At 44.9% G+C, this 23847-nt stretch overlaps 2 protein-coding genes and 1 long non-coding RNA gene across 5 annotated transcripts; 2 read left to right on the top strand and 1 right to left on the bottom strand.

Moving 5' to 3' along the window:
• Positions 1–635: 635 nt before the first annotated feature.
• On the bottom strand, positions 636–18239 carry puf (ubiquitinyl hydrolase 1 puf). The gene is made up of 11 exons (XM_011149414.3): positions 17994–18239; positions 17173–17269; positions 16677–17037; positions 16281–16578; positions 15394–16149; positions 8212–15038; positions 7910–8100; positions 7371–7548; positions 7088–7254; positions 5478–6148; positions 636–5411 (listed from the first exon to the last, which is right to left on the bottom strand). The coding sequence occupies exons 1-11, from the start codon at positions 18034–18036 to the stop codon at positions 4567–4569; spliced, it is 10434 nt and encodes a 3477-aa protein (XP_011147716.1). The 5' UTR covers positions 18037–18239; the 3' UTR covers positions 636–4566.
• Positions 18240–18433: 194 nt separating this feature from the next.
• LOC112590433 (uncharacterized) lies at positions 18434–18979 on the top strand. The gene is made up of 2 exons (XR_003114197.1): positions 18434–18494; positions 18853–18979. It is a non-coding gene; the product is annotated as an uncharacterized LOC112590433 (long non-coding RNA).
• Positions 18980–19444: 465 nt separating this feature from the next.
• On the top strand, positions 19445–22642 carry LOC105188117 (hypothetical protein). Of its 3 annotated transcripts, none has more exons than XM_025306835.1 (3): positions 19445–19557; positions 20507–20726; positions 21105–22642. In XM_025306835.1, the coding sequence occupies exons 2-3, from the start codon at positions 20583–20585 to the stop codon at positions 21300–21302; spliced, it is 342 nt and encodes a 113-aa protein (XP_025162620.1). In that variant the 5' UTR covers positions 19445–19557; positions 20507–20582; the 3' UTR covers positions 21303–22642. The 3 variants fall into 3 exon arrangements, with proteins under 3 accessions (XP_025162620.1, XP_011147715.1, XP_025162619.1); XM_011149413.3 differs by lacking the exon at positions 19445–19557 and adding an exon at positions 19753–19883; XM_025306834.1 differs by lacking the exon at positions 19445–19557 and having other exon boundaries at positions 20010–20726.
• The last annotated feature ends 1205 nt before the right edge of the window (positions 22643–23847 follow it).

Genomic DNA, 23847 nt, shown 5'->3' with positions numbered 1-23847 from the left:
CAGTAGGCCTCTTCATTTTTCAAAAATGAAGTTTATAAAAAATGAGAAGTGTTCTTTAAGCGACGATTCCTTACCTCGTCTTATGCGGCTCGCTACATACAATATCCAAATTGACGTTTCCACTCTTACCAATAAAAGACGCCGAAAATCGAATTGAATATTCTTCATTTAACATATTTTATTTCGCTTCTGTTCAATTAGTTACGGGTTGTTACAGTCATCAGTGGATTAGGCTTACTGGGAATACCACTTAAAAAAAAACGCGTCAACAATAGTACTTTATAGGTGACGTGGAAAACTATTGGAAACACGCTCCTGAGACTCGAGCGACTTATAGGCAGCGCGCGGAGCGGCTAGGTAAAGGGAATAGCGGTGGGCGGAGATAGTCGAAAATCGCCGTTGCGTGCACATTTTGCCGAGCTCTGCTATAGTTCAATGGGTGTTTAACACATCAAAAAGCATCTCGTTTAATGAGTTTTTTGTGACGTTACTAGATGGCGTTAGACGGAGCGTTAGTGAATCGGCCATTATTTCAAAATACAGTTCGGAAGTTTCTATAAAGACGGGTATCATTTTTCGCGACTTTACCTTTTTCCTAGATGGCGGCGCAAGATAAAAAATATGGACGTTTAATCTTAAAATCAAGATATTTTTATTATCGTTCGAAAAACTATACATCTTAATGATAATGGATACGCAAATGTAAACACATGTCGAAGATACAAATCTGACGAAATACAGCTTCTTCGGTAAGAAGTTTCGCGACGACGGATAAGAACGATCGGGAAACGAAAAAGAGAAGAGAAGACGAATCTCACAACACGCTCGAAAAATTTGTTTGTTATTACAGTCTTGATTCAAGTTCGCCACCGAGTATGAGCGCCTTTCATTCGTCATAATACATACATCGTTTATAAATCGTCGACTGCTCGTCATGATGTCGTCGTCGTCGTTATCATCGAAAAGAGTCGAGAAAGTCGGACAGCACAACTCTCTGTGGCCCTCGGTAATATACGTCGTTATCGAAATTTTTATCAATTAAACACGTAAAGTTCTGTAAATGCTTACGTGATCGCGCCTTTCATGGTTTATGCATTTCTCGCTTATATGCCTACTATCATCCCGCATTCTCTCTGTTCCTCCTTGTATAATCTCCTATATATATATTATAATTGGTAAACACATACACGCACACACACATGCACGCACGCACACACTCACACACACTTACGACTTGTATATATCACACATTACGCGAGAGATAATCATTGATGTGTGATTGATAATTAAAAAAAGATAAAAGAAATTTCTCGGCCTGTGACATCGGAAAATCCGCTCTTCTAAGCGAATTTGAACTTTTGTGTTTCACATGCGTGTGTAGTACATAGAGCAATGTTTTCCATTGTTAAACTGATTATACTCTACCTTGCACTAATTCCCCTTTTCTCTTTCTTCGAGTAAGTCTCAACTGTACATACATCTCTTTCGAAATTCTGAAAGCATACATCAGTTCAGCAATAGAAAATAAACATCACTCTTCTAGTATCTCATATGAAGACGATAGAACTCTGCAAGCAACGCGTTCACCAGACGCAATATTCGTACGTGGATTGAATTTATCAACAATTATCAATCGGTCACATCAAACGAAGCGAATTTAGTTGTACAATTTAATAGATCTTGCACGATGGCGTTAAGTCTATTATAAATTTTATCTATTAAATATCTACTGGCAGATAAAATCCAAGATAGTGCAAAATATTCTGGATGTATTCAGGAGGCTCCAGGACACTCCTCAGTATATCCAGGATACAATCTGGTCAATCTTAATTTCAAGATAATCTCGAGAGATAATCTCAAAATAATTTTGTGCTACTTCATATTCAGGATATTAACGGATATAGTATTTTACAGATAAGATAACACCAAAGATATAAATTCAAGATCCCTTAAATTCATCGGATGTAAAGTGTTAATCGGGTAAATTTGATTGCGAATCAAATGATCAAATGATTCGTTTCTTACTTCATACCTTCCGATGGTGACTTATTCTTTTCTTTTTCTTTCCCTTTCGCAACTTTGAACTCGCTTTTCTTTCCTCTTTCAGCATGGAAGAGCATGTTCAAAGAGAGAATCATGCACGGATGATTCGCGTCATCGTTCAGTTTGTCGCTGATGAATTCGCGCGATTATTGACATTATTCAGATTGAATATCGAATCATATGGATGTAGTGAACACATTGCCTGATGGAGGGACAGATTTAAAGAAAGAAAAAAGAAAAGTAGATAGATAGAAATTGGATAAAGTTAGAGAGAGGGAAAGAGAAAGAGAGAGAGAGCCGATATTTCTTCTACTTGTTCTTTTTTCCTGATTTTCAATCACAATCATACATCGAACGTTAGCGACACTTAAGGTAGTTATATATTGCATGAAGCGGATAAAGCGATCGTTCATCGATTTCATCTCGCGCGATATCTATTGAACGAGTTCGTGTTTATTTGAATTTCGACAAACATACAAGGTCACTGCTTATCGTGAAACACCTATGAGGGGATGAGAGTGAGAATTTAGCATTGGTGCGGGAAAGAGTTCTTCTCTCTCTCTCTCTCTCTCTCTCTCTCTCTCTCTTTATCTCTCTGTTGAACGGCCGAGTCAGCGTGTGTGTGTCGTGGTAATATACAAATGGTGTTATCTTACGCTTGAACTTCGTGCTTGTTTGGTGAAAAATGCTGATAGAAGTCGCGAGAACACAAGAGGATTACATCAAACGAGATGATGCATCTCTTAGTGCCATTACTCGACGAGAATCAATGGATTTCAACGGAAAGGAGAAAAACACTGTTCGCTTCTCCTCAAGAGCGAGGCGTCTTCGCGGCAGGTTCGCGGGAATCAAGATACGTCGTCGACGAAAACGCGCTTTTCGGAAGTCTCTCATGTCTTACGACCGTTTGTTCGTTAGGTGAGATATCCTACGATACATGGAGATCTGAGAGAGCTAGCTGGCGGACATGAAAAGAGAAAGCTACGATTGGACAATTGACGAAAGTAAGCTGCGCGAATAGTTGATCGAGACGGTGACGAAACAAGGAGGAGAGAAAGGGTTCCTCGGCTCACCGGAAGGATTTACAGCGCTCGTCCGCACGCGCACGGCGATGGTCGAAAATAAATAAATACGCTAGCGAATTTTACTTTAATCCTACGCTATTACTTCACTAAGAACTTAAGTCTCTACGAGAATTTGTAAAAATGAAAAGTCCAAGTTCGAGCTCGAACCGAAATCATATTCATATGTATCGATAGATTATCCTCCTTTGTCTCTCCCTTCTCCGACGGTGGTCTAACGATGGTGAAGGGAAACGAGCGAGATAACGTCGATCTTTCTTTTTTACAAATTTCGAGAGCGAAATCGCCAATATCTGGAGAAATTGCGCGAAGTAGAACGACCTGGCAGGTCGATTTTTGTTCTCGAAATAAGGGCGGGTTGCAAAACGCGAGAGAACAATGGAAGGATATGTCGAAACGAGAGACGGGCCGAGTGTATGCCAGCAGCGACGTGATATCACACGACCGTGACAGACATTTCGACGGACGATTTTGCACGTGCTCCTCCTTACTTCCGTTTTCTTCTCTTTTCTTTGCGAAAAACCCTGTGAGATCCCTTTCACATGTACATATACTCACACATACACACACAGCAGTAGAGGCAGATACACAGGCGAGCACACGCGCACACATACACACACATACACACACATAGAGGAGTGAGACACGCGAGTGTAGCGTGAAACCGTAGAAATAATTTACGATGTGTCGACGAAAGTTGTCCCCTCGACAGCGTTTGTAGCGTTTGAAGAGTACCTTAAGACTTAATATACTTCGCGCTCTTTTCAATACTGGATGGTTTTATATTTATTTATTGCACGTTCGAGTGCGCGCATCACGTTTATCGGTTTGCCCAGCGAGACAGAAATCTCACAGAACTAACGAACATTTCAGTTCGAAAATTATTCAGTCCCGGATACCCAATCCCACACGACATGGCTCCCCCCTTCTCTCCCTGTCAGGTTTGTTTTCATGTGCCGTTTCATGTGACGCAACTTAAATCATAATGAAAATACTTCATATCCTTCTATATTTGGAAAGTAAATCGCGGTCGGTACATATACTTTTTTTATCTCCCTTTACGACATTATTACACATATTAAGTTACATCCGATTTTTGCGAAGGAGCGCGAATTCACGTTAGCACGTAGACTATCGACGTAAGATCATACACAAGACGTACGAACACACAACATACATACACACACACACACACGCGCGCGCGCGCACACACCCTGTACACGCACGCGTGCACACATCCCCCACACACATACACACACACACATACGCGCGCGCGCACGTACACACACATACATAAGACGTGAGAGCAGGGGAACGTTAGAATTCTAGGGGCAACAACGTCAGTGCCGCATAATCATCATCGTCATCGTACGTATTCCACCTGCCTATGCGACGCACCGTTCGTTCGCAGGATCGTTCTACATCGAACGCGGGGTGAAAATTAATTATTCTTGCTCTGCACTTGCACGATCATCTGGAGATCGACGATGGTGCTCTCGAGCATCTCGAGCCACGAGACGTTAGTCAAGGTGCAGCGCAACTGATTTGTACAGGCATTCGCGGTGGTGACCAAGCTCGGCGACACGTTGCTGATGCCGCTGGCGATCGCCTCCGTTTGAACGTTGCCCGACTTCTGCCGGGTGGCGGTAACGGCGACAGCGGCCTTGTCGTCGTCAGGTTCGGAAGACATCGCGCCGTGCTTCATCATGTCCGCCTTGTCCTCCGGCTTTGACGACATGCTGTTCTCCATGCCGTCCTTCACCTGCACGACGCGCAAGTCCTTATCGGGCGGCTCACTATCGTCGTTGACGAGCTTGCGCTTCTTGGCGGGTGTCTCGCTATCGGAAGAACCGCTCTTTTTCACCGTGATAGTCCGTGTACGCGACAACAGAGTTTCCAACGCCGGCAACAAAGTAGTAGGCGGCTTCAGTCTTGTGCTGCTGCTGTAGACGAGCGCCAAGGCGCGTAGGTCGCCGGTGAGCCTCTGTGCGGACGTCTCGACGTCCACTGCCTCCACCATCGTTGTCATCGAAGTGACGAGATTGTCGATGAGTAAGCATGTTTGCTCGGTCAGCACGTGGCTGGCCAGCTTCGGGAAGAAGGTCTTGAGGAAGGCGTGTATCGCCGGCACACCCAGCGACGATCTCTCGTCCAACAACACTGCGTCCACGTAGTCCACCGTGTAAGAAGAGCAAATGAGAGACGCTATGTGCTTCCTGTCTATGTGCGCAGTAGCGTGCACGTCCAGCCACAGTCTGGGGAACAGAGCCAAGTGCAGCGGGACACCTGCAACAGGCGTGAAATGAGCACCAGGAGCCGCGTTGGTCGCCTCCCCGTTCGTCCATTACTCACCCTCGAAGCCGAGCATGGCGCTCAGATTCACCAGCGTATCCGTCATGCAGTCATTATTGATCGCTAATCTGCACATGACATCTATCAGTTCGTGATAAGGTAGATAGAACTCTAACAACGCGCTGTCGTATTCTGGATCAACTCCCTTCGACGCTTCCAGCTGCGAATGTGGCACTGCCATCTGCACCATTGGCCTAGCGGGTCTGGTCGGCATCTTCCCAGCTGGAGTGGATCTTCGTGGTAGATACGGGCCAGGCGGGACCGCGGCGTGAGACTCTTGAAGAGCTGCATGGCAGTGTGAGAGCAATGGCGCTAAGATCAGTATTGCTTCGGCGGGGACGAGCATCACGAGCTCCTTCAACAGGTCGATGGCCAGATTTCTCATGTCTGGCGGATTGTAAGTGTTTAGCAATGTCGCCAGTTTACGCAGCACATCCGGCCACTCCTTGCAGTTTGCCAGGATATTTCTCGCATCCGGTCCGTCCCTGGCGGTGCGAATGCAGCGTACCAACTCGACGATGATGGCGATCAACTCGGCTAGGTCGCCCGCAACGTGACACGCTGTCGCTTCGTGGTACATGATGTGCAGCATATGAAACGCTTCGAGAGCCATGCTTAGGCCACCGTTGTAAACAACGTACAAACGATCATCGTCTGACTCGATGAGAATTCTGGAAGACATTTCATACATTGCATGTTAATTCGTATTTATACGGACATCTAGCGCTGAACTTGACCTAGGGATCGAATTTAGAGATCAAATCAAAGTCAACTCGTAAAATCATATATAAATGGAAACTTTCATTTTTATTATATCATTTTTTTCTACCAACTAATTTGAACAACTTTTGTCTGAAACATTTTTTATTTGTCTAATATTTTTTGAGATATTTAAGGATAACTTAGTAACTTTTTCAATATTTAACTTATAATATCTTAGTAACTATTTGCCGGTGATACAAGACCTTTTTTTGCTCTATTTAGTCTCAAGAATATGTTGTTATAATATTAATCTTTATTAACTTATTGACCTTTGGAAACTTTAAAATTATCAAAAATCACGAAAAAATTAACAAGTTTTTCTCAAATATCTTAAAAAAAATATTAGACAAATACAAAAATGTTTCAGACAAAAATTGTTCAAATTAATCAAAGTAAAAAAGATGATATAATAAAAAAAAATAAAGTAAGGAGTAAATTTACAATTTTAAAGTTGACCCTGATTTGACCTTAAAATTTGATCCCTAGGTCAAGTCCAAGTTCACCATTAGATGCCCATTTCCATACCCTAAAACTTTCGTACTTAATATTTTTTTCAAAAACGTCATTCGTTCAAGTTAATCCAGAGTTTCCATCTTTTTGGCATACTCTGTATGTGTAAAATATATAATTATGTAAATAAATATGTAAAATATGCAAATATGTAAAATATATAAATTATTAAAATAATGTATTAAAAACAAGATGTGTAATAATATTACCACTACGATATTATCACTAATAGTATTAGTAATATGATGACAAAATACAACAGATGTTAGTATAACGTAGTGGTAACTCAAATACTCTAATATTAATACGATATAATTCTATAGATGTGTATAGTGTACCGAAAAGCAGAGATGAGAGTCGCCCAACACGACCGACCATCCAGCCCTTGTAAATAGGAGGACAATGTGCCTCTTCTAAACGACGCAATTTCCGCTTCCTCTTGTTCTGTTTGATCGGAATGCCTCTGGACTAACAGTTGCATCAGTTTGAACAATTCGTCCACCGCCTGCATAAAAGAGAAAGTTACGCTCAAACACAGAAGTTGGAGATTACACGTTGGAGAGTCCAAATATCGAACCGAGTCGACAATAGACGCATTATACGAATTCGATCAGAACTCACGGTTGAATACTGAGTAGGATGAGGTGTGATATTCTTGAAAGCCCATTGGATATTTTGATGAGCAGCTAATTGTCTTGTGAAAGTGCGCGATTGTTGACAGCAAAGCCTCAAGAGGCCGTAATAAGCGGGTAACATGACTCTATTAAACAGGACGACATCCTGATCTTCATGATCGGCTCTGGAACGAATCAGAAAAAAATCGAATCAGAAGAAACAACATATTATTTTTATATGTTAAACAATAATATTGATTGCCTTTTGTCGTAGCGCCTAGAATATTACGCTGGCCAAATAAATATTAGCAAATATTTTGCGTCATTATCGCGCATTATTTAATTTTGAAAGTAGCTGTAAAAGGATATTTTGCTTAATCTTAAAATTAAATAACTTACTAACCAAGCTAACTTTCAATTAAACTTAAGTTTAAGCCAAGCTCAATTAAGTTCAATTTAATCTTATACTCAATTGAAATACAAAGAATACAAAGTATTGCTTGCAGAAATCAGAGAAGAAAAGGAGCAGAAATACAGTTAACTCACAGTATGTAGTTAAATGCAATGTTTTTCGTTATATGCGGGTTGTGAAGTATCATAGCGACGTTCTCCGGACAATTGGAGCAAACATGATACCAGAACAGGAGTACCGCTTGTTTGTTATGATGCACCGGAATGCTAGGTTCCGAGAGCTTCGGATGAAAGAGGGTCCACAGATCATTAAGATATTGGCCGAACTGCAAATGGAGAAGCGAGCAGCGTCAGACTCGCTGATCCCCGATTGTACCCAAGAAGGTACAAGATATATATGTATATACATATTTTGTATTAGTATGTAGTTTACCCACCATTAATTTTTCGGTCTTAGAGACTACGCAGTATGTGAGCAATGCGAAATAGGCAGTGAGCTTCATTGTACCATGAGTTTGTATGTCGATGTAATGTCTCGCGGGTTGTAGCAGCCTCAGAAGCGCCGTGTAGATCTGATGCAGTATCAGAGTGGCTTCCGGCGACAGTTGAAGCTCTCTGGAGGCGTTGCAGCCCAGACCGAGGCGGTGCGCGCTGCGATAGCCTTGTCGGAAGTGCGTAGACGGGACTAACGACACCAGCAGAAAAGCAGCGGCCGAGCGAACTCTCTGATTCGAATGTTCGAGGAGGAAGTGCTGCAGCCACGTGTCGAGGCCTTGCAGTACCCAGGCGTGCGCCAGCTTGCTCCTCGTGACCGCTAGAGCCAGCCACTCGAGGGCACCGTGCGGAGCCACCCTCGCCGCTTCCCAGACCCTGCTGAGAATCAGCTGGGTCATGCAGGGCAGACCGCTCGGCCCGGAGCTCTCAGTCAGTAAAGTCAACAGTTTGAAGAACGGTTGGCACACGTCGGTGTGCTTCATTATCGCCTGAAATATCATCGTGACCACGTGTATAGCCAGCCGATCGTTCCAACGACACAGTGATTGTATCAAATTCCTGGTCTGGCTGAGATTGATGAGGTCTCGGGTCTGTTGGTACAGAAAGGGAAAGCCCTTGCCACCCGCGACGGCGCTGAGATCCGCCGGCGACAAGGCTAGCCTGTGATCCGGTCCTCTGCTGCGTTCGACCAAGGTGGCTATCAGCGTAATCATCTTATCTAAAGAGGCGGAACGGAGTTTCTCCGTGGGTACAGTGACGATCTCTTCCTCCTCCTCCTCCTCACTGACCGCGTCAACAAACTCGTGCGTCTTGTGGCCGAGATAGAAGTTCACCATCGTGGAGATGGCTTGCACACGGATGAGGAAGACGGTCTCCTCCTCGCCCATCTTACTGAACTCGTAGAGAAAGCTGAAGTATTCGGTAAGATGCTTGAGGTGCTGCTTAGCGTGCTCCATGAGTGACAATAACATGCGGACGAATCTCGTGACGCAGGATCGGGTGCCGACGGTGTTAACATCGTTCTCCTCGTCGCAAAGAAGGTACAGCGGTGCTTGAGTAGCGCGCAATCGTTGAATCACGTGGATGCATAGCCGTTGAAACATTTGCCTGACCATTTGATTAGGACACTTGACTAGAATCTGAATAGGCCACCACGAGTTGCCGGCCATGCATTCGAGGAAGCGCGCACACGCGCCAGCCGAGGCGTTGAACTGCTTCGTCAGCAGCTCCACCCACTGCACCATCGTCGGCTTTTCCTTGGCGTGTATGAACGTCTCCATGAAGAAGGACGTGGACAGCTCCGCGGACATCTCCGTGATGTCCGGCTGCATGGAGAGCAAGGTCTGCGGTATGTAGCCGCAGATCTGCCACATGAACGCGAAGTACGTGTGCTCGAATATGTTCTTGTCCTGCAGGAAGTGCATGTTATCCTGCCAAATCCAGTCTTCGAGCTCCTTACTCAGCTCCAGCGGTGGCAGTTTGTTCATGTCTTTGCGCATCAAGGAAGATGAGCGACCGCTGGTGACGGTGGGACTCGAGACGGTGGCTTCCTCCTCTTTTGGTTGCTCGCCAGGATCGGCACACCATTCGTAGAACAGCATGTACGCCGAGTTGGTCTTCTCGAAGCTGAAGTCCATGAACTTGTCCGTCACAGAGTCGTACGTCTTGCTGGTCATCTCGCCACCGAAACACTCCGCAGCGATCTGATTCGGATCGAATGGCTTGACCTCGGCGTCATTGAACAAAAACCACTTGTCCTTGTTGGGAGACGTGCGGTCCCTGATGAAGCTGTAGTAATGCCCGCCGTCCGCCGTCCCAGTGTGAACCGTCACACCGATCAGATCGTACAGATAATGCTCCATCTCCTCCTCTTCCTCTTCCTCCTCCACGTCGTCCGTCAGCAACGCATGGCCGTCGTTCTCGAGTTTCCGTTTCTCGGACGCCTTCTTCTCATCCTGACAGTGTTGCGGCATCAGTTTCTTCTCGACATAACCGGACATGTCGAGCCGAAGCGGGAAGCTGAAATGTGTGTTCACCTTCTCCTTCAGCATCGTGCCCATATTGAAAGTGTAGCGCATCGTGTTGAAGCACAATATGTGCGGTAACTTCTTGAAGCAGGCGCGCTTCTCGGCTCGCGCTTTCTTACCGCATTGCGAGCAGGTGTACATGTTGTCGCCCTCCAATGTGTCCTTGACTGTCACCTCGTCCAAGCTCTCGTAGAGATTCCGCATGTCCGCTACTTGGCATCGGACCGTGTAAAACTCCTCCAAGGTCCTGCTCACGTGCTCGCAATCAAGAGAAACGACGTTGTTGGATATCACGCCGCAGAACAACGTCTTCACCAGGTTCTTCAAGTCTGACGTCATTTCTTCCAGTTTGGAGACGAGGTCGATGAAGAATTCAGCCATGTCCTTTTGCTCGCCAGTGTTGAGCGGCTCGTGGTTCATTGTGTATACGCGGCAGAAGCTCCTCGGATTGTACGCCTTCCTCTCGGACTCTAGCAGGTAAGCGAACATCCGTTGCAGCTCCCGCAGCGTCAGCTGGTGTTTGTTCGCACGATTGCAATCGGCGCCCAAAATAGAGACGCGCGCCTGCGGCATCATATATAGATGCTGCATGCAACTGGCCATGTAACACGTCGCGCCCAGATTCGTGAGGCCGACGTAGCCGCAATCGGAACGTCCGTCCTCGTGCGGCCAATAATCCCACGGATACGGCGAGTGCGGTCCAGGGCGGTGCTGCGCGAGCAGCTTTTCGTGCAGTATCCGGTAATTCCCAGGCGCGAATTTCACCAGCTCGACCAACAGATCAAACGCAGCGGACCTGGACACTTGGCTCTTGCATTTGGGCACATGCTTGCTGCGCGGATTCGGCAATGCAAACAAGAAGTCAAACACCTCGTCCAGTAGATTCTGCCCGATCTTGCCTTGCTTGCAGGGCGGATTGTGCGCCATGATGTTGCACGTGAGATTCAGCAAGCCGACCAGCGCATCGTCCTCTACCGTGTTGTGCCGCGTCTCCAAGTGCTCCCTGTTGAGTACAGAATCGATCACTCGTATCGCCAATGCCTCCAGGTCGATGCTGGTGGCGCTGGAGGAGTCGTCCTGGCCTTCGCGTATCGTCGCAGGTGTCGTTGACTTCGCCAGCTCGACCAACAGCGTAGCGTTGTGAGCGGGTGTACAGCTGCTCGTCTTCGGTAAGGAGTCCACCAGGCGACATAGCAGCCAGAAGAAGTCCCGACAAGCAGGCCCATATGGCTCCTTCCCGTCGTCCAACACGGGATGCAGGTGCAGCGGTAAGTCCGGCTTGCGGTGAGAGGGCTGCATCGCCTCGGCGATCACCAGATGCTCCAGCAGGGTGTTCAGCATGGGCACCAACAGACCCGGAACGTCCGTGGCGTCGTCCTCTGCGCCGGTGGTACCTAGACACAACTTGTACAAACCTGTACACACCTCACGTCTCACTGCCGGCTCCGGATCTTCCAGCACTAGTCTGCGCAGCCACGTTTTTCCAAACGGCTCAGACGACGAGAAAAGGTATTGTCTGACCGCCGGGTCACTGTGTACCCAGCAGACGAGCAGGGCCATCACGTAATGTATCACCTGCGAGCGACCAAAAAGTCCGGTCTTGTAGTGATTCGGATCAAGTGGCAACGAAGCGTCGTTCAAGATGCTGGTTATCCGCGACATCACGGTGTCGACGTTCATCATCCGCAGCATTGCTTCGCTGAGCTTCGGTACCAGCAGCTTGTCGGGCTTCTGGCGCTTCTTATCGTCCTTCACAACCCCGAGATGACACAATTGCTTTAGCAGACTGGCCAGGCAATCCTGTTGCCACTCGCTGCCGTCTCCCTGCTCCAGACAGCCAGACATGAAGATATCGAAGAGATGCCGCAATCCGCCATGTTGCACAAACAACGTGGACCAGGCGACGTCTTTCTCCCTGTCATCATGATTGTCATCTGCGTCACCGCCACCCTCGTGCGACGCTGCGCTCGTTACGATGGGATTGTTGCTCGTCAACGGCTGACTCATCGCGCCGCGTCGACCCAGGGACTCGACTATGTACAAAGAGTACATCAATTTCTGCGGACTAGCCGGATCGAACAATTCCTGTAGAGACGCCTCATCGAGCTTCTGGAAGCCTCGCAGCAAAGTTGGACTGGTCGGTAAGAGGGTCAGCGTGTCCCAAACTCTCCGCGAGAGCACCTGGGCCTTCGTGTGCGGTATTTCTTGACCGCCCTTCACGGTCGTTCTCATGGCGCTAAGGGTCCTCATGAGCGTGAACAGTTGCTCAAAGTACTGCGGCTGCAGCAGCAGCAACGTCGGAAAGGAGTCTGTTGACGGGGGCGGTATCATCGAGGGTGATTCCGCCTCCCGCGCTAATTTGCCTGCGCAACGGCTCGCGCTGCCCCTGCTGGCGCCGGGTGAAATAAATACTAATTGTCCGTCCTTGAAACCCATCTCCTGCAGAGTCTTCTCATCGAAGTCGATCGTCAGTTCTTGACCCTGGGTGATCATCCTGATTGGACCGTCGGTGAGCAATGATCCCAGAACCGAGCCGCTGTTCGGCGCTCGGGCGTTCTGGCCGGAAGACGCGGACTTCTCTTGAGTGTTCTGCGTATCGTCCCACCATTTGGCAACTTCAGCTCTTAAGTCGGCCACGTAGTCGGTATTAAGGAGAATAAAGCTCATCTTTTCAGGTATACCAGCCGGCTGCACGAAAATCCGCAGTTGTTGGCCCTTGTCGGAAGTGTTCATGGCTACGTAACTACCAGCGCCTCTGCCCTCCAACATCCAACGGCGCAAGTGATAGGCATAACGTTTCCGAAAAGCCTCCAGATGTGTCCTCAGCAAGAGCAAGGCGCGTTGTATGCAGCGTAAACTCGCCTCTTCGTTGGTCTCAAGGTCGGCGCTGGCTGCCGCGAGATGCGTCATGCACTGAGAAACGAATTCCGCCTCGTACTTAAGTTGCTGCGACATGTAGTAAGCGTTGATATACTGTATAGCCGCCATACTGACATCCGTGCTCTTGGCCTTTAGTGCGATCCGCCACAGAAAATCCATACCCACAAAGTCCCCTTCCGGTAGCCCGTTGTAGTGCGTCGCGGCCAGACGCGCCAAGTTGCACAATTGCTGAAATAGACTCAAGCCCGTCATACTGATGGTTTCCGCCGGTAAGCTCGGTAATTTGCGTATACAGAGATGCTTGAGGGTGTCCATCCCTAAAGCGTGCTGTTCCGTGGACTTCGCTTGGCTAAGCAGCCAGCTGAAAAGTTCGTCCGCACAGGTCGGATCCTGCGACAAGCACTGCCACAGTATGTCCACCTGTTCCAGACTTAAGCGGAAGGTCTCCGGCGAGCCCAAGGGCGAGAAAATTGACGATAGAAATTGTAGCCTGACTTGTATCTCCGTTTGATGCGAATATAGATTGCTCTTCGGTCCTGTGCTCATGTAAGTTTTCAGATTGCTGAAGAAGTACTTCATCATACCGTCGTCGTTGGCCTGGAGCATCGCTTTATACGGCTCCGCTATCGGACTCACTTGTTGAAAACTCGCCAGCAGCTTCGGCAATAATCTTAGCGAGATAACCACGGAGCGGTTCATCGCCAGATTCTCCAGACAACCCTCGATGAATTTCTCCGGGATCTTTTGATCGACATTGAAGCACAAAAGATTGCACAACGCTTTCTCGGCCTCCGACGCCAAGCCCTCACCCAATTGTCCTATTTTGTCGTCTTGCAGGAGGTCCCAGAGCAACGTATTGCCGGGCTTGCAGACAGTTTCCGTGTTGAATTGTGAGCTCAGTCTCGCGACCGATTGTCGAATGGTTCGTACCTGCGGCGGTTGACATACCGCTCTTCTGATCGTCATAGTCGAATGTGAATGATGCGGATGGTAAGCCTGCATTTGTATGGCGGTGAGGTGACGAGCGGCTAATTGAGCGAGCTCCTCTTCGCAGCCGCTCTCTTCGCCGTCAAAATCAGCCATGTTCTTCTCACTCTTGTTTGATATTCTACTGCTGTACGAGCCCTCCTCATCCGATAGCATCTCGTCCAAACCTGACGGTAAGAATGTAGGACCGGTCGCGTGTACCAGACCGGCGAGTTCGGATATCACCGCACCGGGGCCGTCCGCGGCGGCGAGCACACCCGCTACATCGCTGTCGTCCTCGTCGTGCGAACTATCCGCCGATTCGGCCGCTCGATCAATCCCGTTATAACCCACCAAAGATGGCATGTACTTGTTTTTGTTGGCACGTCTCAGAAGCGCCGCCGTGGTAGGGACTTGTTGATCACTCGGGTCCAAAGCCATCGCCTGTTGCTTCACGCGATCCAACGCGTCCACGCTTTTCGGCTCATCCAAGGAGGCTAAAGCGCCCACGTGCAGGCTGCCATTCAACACGTCTTCCGTTCGACTCCTTGCGTCCGACAGATTCTTCGACTTGACATTGGTCTCTTGACCGACGATGTCTTCTAAGGTTTTCTCAACGGCGGTCAGTGAGCGCTTCTGGGGTCTCTTTCGCTTGCGCAGGATTTTCCGCTTCTTCTTTTCCTGTACGAACGCCTCTTCCGTGTTAGATTTCTCAGTATCCGCTTCTGCGTCGGATCCGCTCTGCTTGTTCTTCGCTTCGTCTTGAATAACGTTCGCCGATGAGTGATCCTTCACCAATTCCACGTTGCCTTCGGACTTGTCAGAATGGAGACCTTCGATCTCAGCGGGACTCGACTCGATGGTCGTGGTCGTCAAAGATTTCCCTTTGTAATGCCCTACAAATGCGAAGAGTGTTGTAGCGCTAATAATGTAAGAATAATTACAGCGTAATTATGTACAGAGTTAGCCATCTTAAAAACAAGATCAGATTAAAGTCACTATTTTATATTTGCCTCTTAGAGGCAAGACTGAACAGCTGTTGTCTCAAATATTTTTTTTAATATCACATTTTTTCGGGAATATTTTAGATGAGCATTTAAGATGGATCATCTTCTCTATAATTATAAAAAATCCACAAATTAATAATAATATACACTAATATATATTATGTTAATAGTTAAAATAATTGTATACTATATAATACGACGTATTAAAGATCAAAGAAGCACGTAGAGCTGAAATTATATGTACCTTCGCCATCGCTGCTGTCAGCTCTCGCTTGTTTCCTAGGCGACGGTCCGTCGGACGGTGTCGGGCTAGGTTCTTCCTCTTCGTCGTCCTCGGGACTGCTGGCGTCCATTCCGCTCGGATCGCTACTACTGCTACCACCGCCGACTCTGCCGGAGGAGCTCCTGAGAATCTCTCTGTTCTTCATTGACATACTTCTCGAGCAAGTTACCGAGCCACCAGACGTCCAAATGAATTTGATCAAAGCCGACGCTAAGAACAGACTCTGCTCCGTGTGGTCCTTAGGTTCTAATTTACCTAGCAAAGAGTACAAATGAAGTACGGGAGTGGACGCAAGATGTTTGACCAGAGGCGCCAGCAGATCATAAACCGGACGGCCGCAGTGCTTGAGCTGCGCGGCCTGCCACATGGTGTCCATGTCCGAGGATGTGATTCTACCTTCCATCGCCAGGAAGCTCAGTATAATGTGACTCTGCTTGATCACCTCCACGTGCAAGTTTGGTCCGAATATGTGGGCTATGATGTTATTCTCGGTTAACCAAGCGGCAAGCGCATGTCCTACTTGCTCCACCTCAGCGACAGTTTCGCTATTGCAGAGTTCGTTGGACGCCGTGATGTGAGCGTTTATTTGAGCCACACCGGCCAGCCTCATGGTCAACGTCGTGCTGGTGAAGTATTTGAATGCCAGATCGAGCCCGTCACGATCGAAGCTCGGTAGTACAGCGTCAATCGGATCTTTCACCGCGCTCCACATGAAATCTAAGGGTTGGGTAAAAGAGCGTTACGTTCAAGCGGAAAGTTTCAAGCGGAAAGTAGTGAGCTCGCATCTCTCTAATATTAAACAGTTTAAACGTTTCGTACGTCAGAGAGTCTCAGCTTCGATAACATACCAGCCATGGTTCTAACGGCCGGAGTACGCAATTCCTTGTCGCCCAAACGACACATGTACTTCATGACACGGCTGCGCAACGGTATGAATAACTGTATGACACTGCCGTAATTTAGCCAGAGCTTCAAATTACAAACTACCGCGACCATTGCATGCGCGAGACTAACGGGCAGTGTGTTCTCCATGTCGAAGCAGGCGGACATCAGATTAAAACCTCCTTGATGGCAAAATATAGATACTGCGCGGATCAATGGCGCTGGTACCTCCGGATCGTGCGGCTCGCAGTAACCACCTTCGTCCTAAAAGATCGTCGAGTAATTTCATGTATCAATATCGGCTCATCGATTTTGTTCAATTCAAACTTTGTATCTTATACAAACGAAAATAGAGTTCCCACCTTGACAGGAGCCAACGGATTGATTACACCACCATGCTTCATAGCGAGATAAAGAGGGAAATTCAGTACCAGGATCTTTGAGAGAAGATGAAACAATTTTTCTCTGTCCTGCTGGGACCAAGTTTGTTTCGTCTGAATCTCCTGAACCTGCGTATGCTCTGCACTATCACTCGATTTTCGCTTAATACTCTTATCTTCACTCTCATCCTTTCCCTCCTCAGAAGTCTCCTTAGTGATATTTGTTTGCTGTCCATTTTGCTGTATAGCTTGCAACTGTTGCAACGTACAGAGCACGACACTTTGGATTAACCTTATAAACCGATCGAAATTCTTAATTTCGCGATAACAGCACATACATTGCCTGAAATCATTATTGCAAATATATTGTATAATTAATCATATCATATATAATATATTGTAATTAATCATGGTTATATATAAAGAAAGAAAATCACATGCAATGCACATATTCACAAATCAGACAAGTCCTAAGTACCTCTGTATCCATTGATTAACATAGTGCAATGTTGTGTCCACATCTGTTATGCATAATGTGGCCAATGCATCTTGTTCCTTTGACGAACGTTCGTCATCTACAAAAACAGTACACGAGTCATACATGTATGTAACTAATATAAATATGAACTATCACTTATGAAACCTATGTTTCCCTCTTCTTTTTACATAGTTCTTTTTATAAAATATTTTTATAACATATTTAACATAATATTTAAAAACATCTCAAGTGTTTTGCTGATAAACACCTTTTTATACACTTTTAGAAACATACTTTTTAGAAACCGATCATGAGTATCTTTAGCAAACGATCTCTAATAACGCACAGATTGAGTTATCAATTCACAAAGTGATTTTTCAGCGGAAAATGTATTGCAAAACGTCGTTGGGAAAACCAGAGATCTGATAGAATCTGTTATACTCGTTAAAATTCGCGAATTCGTATCGAATGAGGAAGTCAAATCGTCGTGGCCAACACGCTGATGCGAAGTTATAACGAAGAATCGTATATTTATAGTGAAATAACATAAAACGCGGAAACATTTATTTAATGAAATGCCCAAGTTTCAACGTTAAAGTCCGTGCGCTCCTGAAGCAATCAACGGTTAAGGTTATAAATCTTCAGCACGTGACTCGTGTCTCAGCGTTTCGAGGGATTTCGAGTTGCATCTCTCGCGTTGTATTAACGGCGCCCGTCTCCCGCTGCCGATGGAAATCGGCCCGCGTTTCGTCGCGTGTGAGACACACGATATAGGTTAAGAAACGGACGGGTTACTGTATACACAATAGAACGTTGCTTACAAGAGAGCAGAAGATCGTGAAAGTCGACACACACATCGCACATGGTTCTCACGTTCTTTAGCCTTTGAAGAGGCTCCGGATCACGTCAAGTTCATCACTCGCGCTCACCGACGCACACGGTTAACAATGACAATATTATTAAACATTCCCCGCTCGAATGTGCGCTCTATCACCCCCGACAGCCGATCAGTTGGTCAGTCACCATATTGCTTTTGTGCGATAGGCTGCGCGTCCACTCGTCGCGCTCTCACTTCAGATGTGCGAATGAGCGAGCGCGTCGTATCAGTCGTCCCGTGTCGCACGCGTCAGCACCGGAAGAAGCAAATCCCGATGCACGATCGGCAGGAGTACTGAACGCGCCGAATTTGAGATCCGCCGCAACCCGATCACGATCAACGGCAGCGCGCGTACACCGCGATCAGCCGAGATAATCCGCTCGCGCTCGTCGATATGAACATCATTGTGACAGAAGACAGCTGATCGCCACCATGTTGAATCGCGGTACGCGTCGCGATTTAAAAATCTCTGGTTTTCACTCCCTCTCTCTCCTTCTCTCTCACTCACTCGCTCTTTTCCCCTCCTTCTCGCTCCCTTTCTCCAGCCGCTCTCTTCTCCATCTCTCTCTCTCTCTATCTCTCTCGCTCTTTCCGGAAGCGGAAATTTCATTTCATCATGGATTATGGATTTGTTCGTAAGTCTGTTCTTTTTAGCTGCACTGCTGCACTGGTGCAATAAGTTAGAGTGAAACAAATATATATTTGTCTCACTCTAACTTATTGCATCAGTGCAGCAGTGCAGCGAAAAAGAACAGGCCTCGTGTTTCGTTGCACTCTCTATACCTTGGGACTGTTCTTTTCAGTTGCACTCTCTGTACTTCTTCACGATTACACTCTCTCCTTCGTTCCTCGACAAATTCCAAGACATTTATACGAATATTGTAAACGCAGGAAGAGCAGTATACAAATAAAATGAACATATTTTTCGTTGCTTCTCCGTTATTTTTTTCCAAATATCAAATAAACCTAACTCATTTTATTTCCAATACGAAAAGTGCAGTAACATGAACAAATCCGTCTCTCTCTCTCTCTCTCTCTCTCTCTCTCTCTCTCTCTCTCTCTCTCTCTCTCGGTACTTTGGATATTAGGTTTGTTTTTTATCGCTGAACTCTGAGTGTATACTCAGGAAACATAAAAAGAAATAGATATACATCTAGGAGTTAGTGAAAGGAAGAGAAGAGAATAAGTGCAAGTTAGTGCAGCTAGTTCATCAATAGAAAACAAACCTATTATTGTTCTCTTTGTCTCGTGTTCTTTTCTTCTAACGTATAAAAGTATCGAGCAGGATCGAGTGATCGAGAATATCTGTCGATAAGAGTCTGGTAGAATTTGTAGTATCGCGTAAAACTACACTAAGAGTACATTTATCAACTGCTTATCTATTGTCCGTCTCTTCACAATTACATATGTTATTTGCATTCTCAGAGAAACGTGTAGGATTCACCGCTATTCGTTAACGCAATATCTCCTGGTGAATCGATCAAACAGATCCGTTCATCATCCGAAAAGTGAGTCTTGAAAGCGATATCGTTTGAATTAAAGGTCCTTTAATAGTCAACAAACGTTGGGGAAATAAACCTAGAAGTGCTCCTAAAGTCAGTAATTTTGAGAAAGATATATATATATATATATATATATATATATATATATATGTATATATATATATTGATTAAACGAACGCATGTTCATGGATGTGTCGTCGGTGACAGATGTGACAGCTGATTTCTTTCGTATTGCCTCTTGAGCCTCGAGCGTTCGCATCAACTTTTAGTCGCGTATCGTCAGGATTGCGTGTATAAGTCGCGAACGATCAAGACCGCACGAAAATACCGACGTTAGTAAAGGTTATCTAGACTCTCTCTCTCTTCTCTCTCTCTCTTCTCTCTCTCTCTCTCTCTCTCTCTCTCTCTCTCTCTCTCTCTCTCTCTCTCTCTCTCTCTCTCTCAGTTACTCACGTACGGCCCGACAAATCGCCGTAAGCATCACGTATCGCGTCGTGTCAATAAAACACATCAAACGCGTCGCGTTCGAAGTGCTTTTTAACAAAAAATTCTGCACGTGAGGCTCATTTAATTCTATTGCAATTCTCGCTGATTTAAGAAAAGGGAAAAGAAAACGCTTTCCGTTATCTTTGTTCCTCGAACGGTCGTTCTTTTCCGTTTTCGACACGCACAGAAGACGTTTTTGAAGAGTCACTTTTCCAAATTGATTGACTGTGAAAAAGTGAGGAATAGCTTACCAAGCGGGCGCGGTGAGCGGTGTGTACGCTCCTGAACGAAGCGTCGCGCACGGAGCAGCGCGCTGGTGCACGGCGGAGTCTGCAATAAACAAACTCCGAGATCTCGAGCCGAAATCGGCAGCCGTATCCAACACGGCGAAGTAGCCGTGAGAAGAAGCGAACGGTTGCACGCTGTCAATCTACTGTCAGTCGTTAAGCGGCGTTTCTGTTGACGCTAGAGCGAGTGGCGGTGCGGTCAGCTGAGGAAAGTGAAAAGCACGTCCTCGTCGCGGAGGAGCACAGACGTTCGCGGAAATGGGCAGTACGGACAAGGCTGTGATCACGGGATTCATATGCAGACTCTGCAGCAAGATGAACCGCTTCGTGATCCACATTTACGGCGAAGAGGGCGAGAGGATGAAGTTGGCTGAGAAGATAAACGCTTACCTGCCGATCACGGTAATTTCGCACGCGTAATACGACACCGCTCACGACGATCAGATAAGGCTCAGATAAGACGGACAGTGCACGGCACGGTCAGACGATTGTTCTTCATTTTTCATGCACTTTTGCCGTGCACTTTGCCGGGGACGATGAAGATTTTGAAGAGCGATGGCAAATGTAACTTCTTCCGCTGTTCAGGTCTTTCTTTCCTAACTTTGCAAGTCGCTCGTCTCGTTTCTTTTTTTTATGCGTCTCACAAATTTAGGCCACTGAACTGTCACGTCCTGTCAAGATCCGAAGTCACTCTCTTGCAATGTTTACTGATCGTTCGAATGACTATATTTCGTGTGTTTCGCATTCCACGAGGAGTAACATTGTGTTTGTGATTTGCAGGTGAACATAAACGACCCGTTGCCAAAGACTGCATGCTTACACTGTATCGAACGATTAGAGGCGCATCATGAACTAATGGAGCAGTTCATGTTCGCCAGAAGGAGATTAAACACGGATAATAAGACTACTACGGTGGCATCATCCTCCACAACGACTTCTACGACGACAGCCCCGACATCAAGCACACCTCCGTGTTGACCAGTGCAATGAAAGATAGCAAACCCCTTCGCTCAATGCGCCACATTCGTCAAGATCGGATAATTCCCATATAATTTTTCATTCATTTCATTTAGCCCCCTAACCTGGTGAGCAATCAGTGAACCGTGTAAAAAAGAACCTAACAGGATCAAAGTAAAGAAATGTCAAATTATACATTTTGTACATGACACAATGTTCTCATGTAACAATTGCACATTCATTTCAGCATGATTAAGTATTCTTTCATGGTATTAATGAGGTTTTTGGGAGCTACATTCTGCCAATGCACACTTTTATCTTACAAAAATGCTAACTTTGCTAATGTATTGTGAGATGAGATACAATGAGATACAAGTGTGCGTTTTCATATGTGGCATATTGTGTAAAAACAGTCCTTTAATCAATTTAAATAAGAAATCATGTAATGTCGCATTGAACTTTTCTCACTGACCTATACATGGTTAGTAATTTGTAACAAAGTGATACCTTAAGAGATGTGAACTCTTTTGGGCAAGCGCAATACTATTGAAATAATCGAACATATTCATACTCGAGAGAGACATTATCGGGTATCTAGCAGTCATTCGGAGTATTCACTTGTGATCCCAGTAGCCGAGAATTTCGTCGGATGTGCAGATCAAATCGACACTGAATACTGAACCAGAGCGTATTGAGTAGAGCATGGCAATCTATTTCTTACAGTTTAATTTATCTAAAAACGAGGCACAAAAAATTTAACGCGAAATGGATACAGATTATTACGTGCAGATCTCGATACGCTGAAAATATTATTATATGATACAATAGTTATCTTATTTAATGAAATAATCTTGGAGAATTCAAGAGAGCGTATAGCAATAAGTATCAAAATTAATTTGTGATTAAATTGACAATTATAAAGCGCGATTTAATCCGAATAAAATTGTACAAAGTTTATATCTGAACTCTCATTAATCCACATATTTGTTTTCTATAGCTAACCTAATGTACATTTTTGAAACTTAAAAGACAAGTACACAAGATGGTGCAGCGCCAGTTTAGCAGTATGAAATAAATCTCAAGTTCTTTATTTTCTTAATAAGCATAAGATGCTCTTCAAGAATATCCGCATTGTCTGGCAAGATAAATTTTTCGCCCTAACTCCGAATACTCGATACTCAATATGTCTCTTAGTCATATGTATGTATATTATTTTACGAGTTTACAGTGTTTTCTTTAAAGGATGTGTTTTATAATATTCTTCTCCTCTTTTTTTTTTCTAATGATACTGTTGTACCTTCGACGCATCAATTCTACTGGTGTACAAAGATAAATAAAGTATATAGTATCGTGATACACTACATCGCATAATGTAGAAATTTCTTAGTCTTAGAAAATTAGAGCGTAAAATTAAAATATGAGAATTAACTTATAATGCATATAAACAAAACGAGTCAATATATTTTTTAGTGATTGATTTCCGCTATTTCTCTTTCAAGTTTTCTGTTGCTATTTGCTACGTTGACATACAACACATATACACAGGACGAGTGATAGAGGAGAAAATGCAGATATTATGTATCGTGCGTTTCGTCAATGGTGCATTACGTTAAGTTGATCAAGTTTGTAATCGAGGAAAAAAAAGCATATATAATTATCTTATCCTAATATATAAGTGCAGAGTACAATAACATGAATATTTGTACAATTATATTATATTAACAAGTAGTCTTGTGTAAGTTTTACAGAGATCTTAATCTGTTCATCTTTGTTTGTAAGCCACAATATAATAAATAATACGTATAACAGATTTTAAGTATAATGTGTGGAATAACTTTCGTTTTTGTCCTATTTCTCCTATGACAATTTGAATAAACTCGGTATCTACATAAATAAAGAGAATACACAAGGAGCGGCGACTACTAAGCTGACATCGTTTCTTTTTTTCCGTTAAGATAAGATTTATTTCTTAATTATATTCACTGACACAGTTAAATGTTATGTGAAATAATATTACTGTTTAGCGAGATGCGAATTCGCCTTGTGCTTATTATACTATTTCACATGTAATGTCATATGATTTACAGGAAGAATAATTGTTTTCAGAAGATGAGGATGCATTTGTCACATTTGTGATAACTAGGTAAACTTATAACAACAGATACGTGTTATTCTTAAAAATTGCAACTCGAGTTTGTCTCACGATCGTGTCTCTATCCATGTTCGTCGATTCAATGAGTCAATAATTTGACTTATTTGAACCTTGCAGGACTGTCGTGACTGCATGAGTAAAGACTTGTATGCAAAATATTTTGGTATTTTATAAAGTAAAATTATTCTCTTAATATAACGTAATAAATAATACCGTTCATTATGAATTTGATATATTCTCTTCCTAATCATCGAATAATAATTCTTTTGTAGTTGAATGTATAATAATGCATATCTTTACTAACTTTACGTTAAAATAGAAGAGACTTTGAATGTTTTGAATCATATAATTTAGATTAGGACACAATTCGACAATTTCATATTACTGAATTTATTCAGATACATTACGCTTTAT

Source organism: Harpegnathos saltator, unplaced genomic scaffold (assembly GCF_003227715.2).
Source record: "Harpegnathos saltator strain DR-91 unplaced genomic scaffold, Hsal_v8.6 scaffold806, whole genome shotgun sequence".
Lineage (NCBI taxonomy): Eukaryota > Metazoa > Arthropoda > Insecta > Hymenoptera > Formicidae > Harpegnathos > Harpegnathos saltator.
The sequence above is the reverse complement of the archived record's forward strand: the minus strand, read 5'-3'. Positions and strand labels throughout refer to the sequence as shown.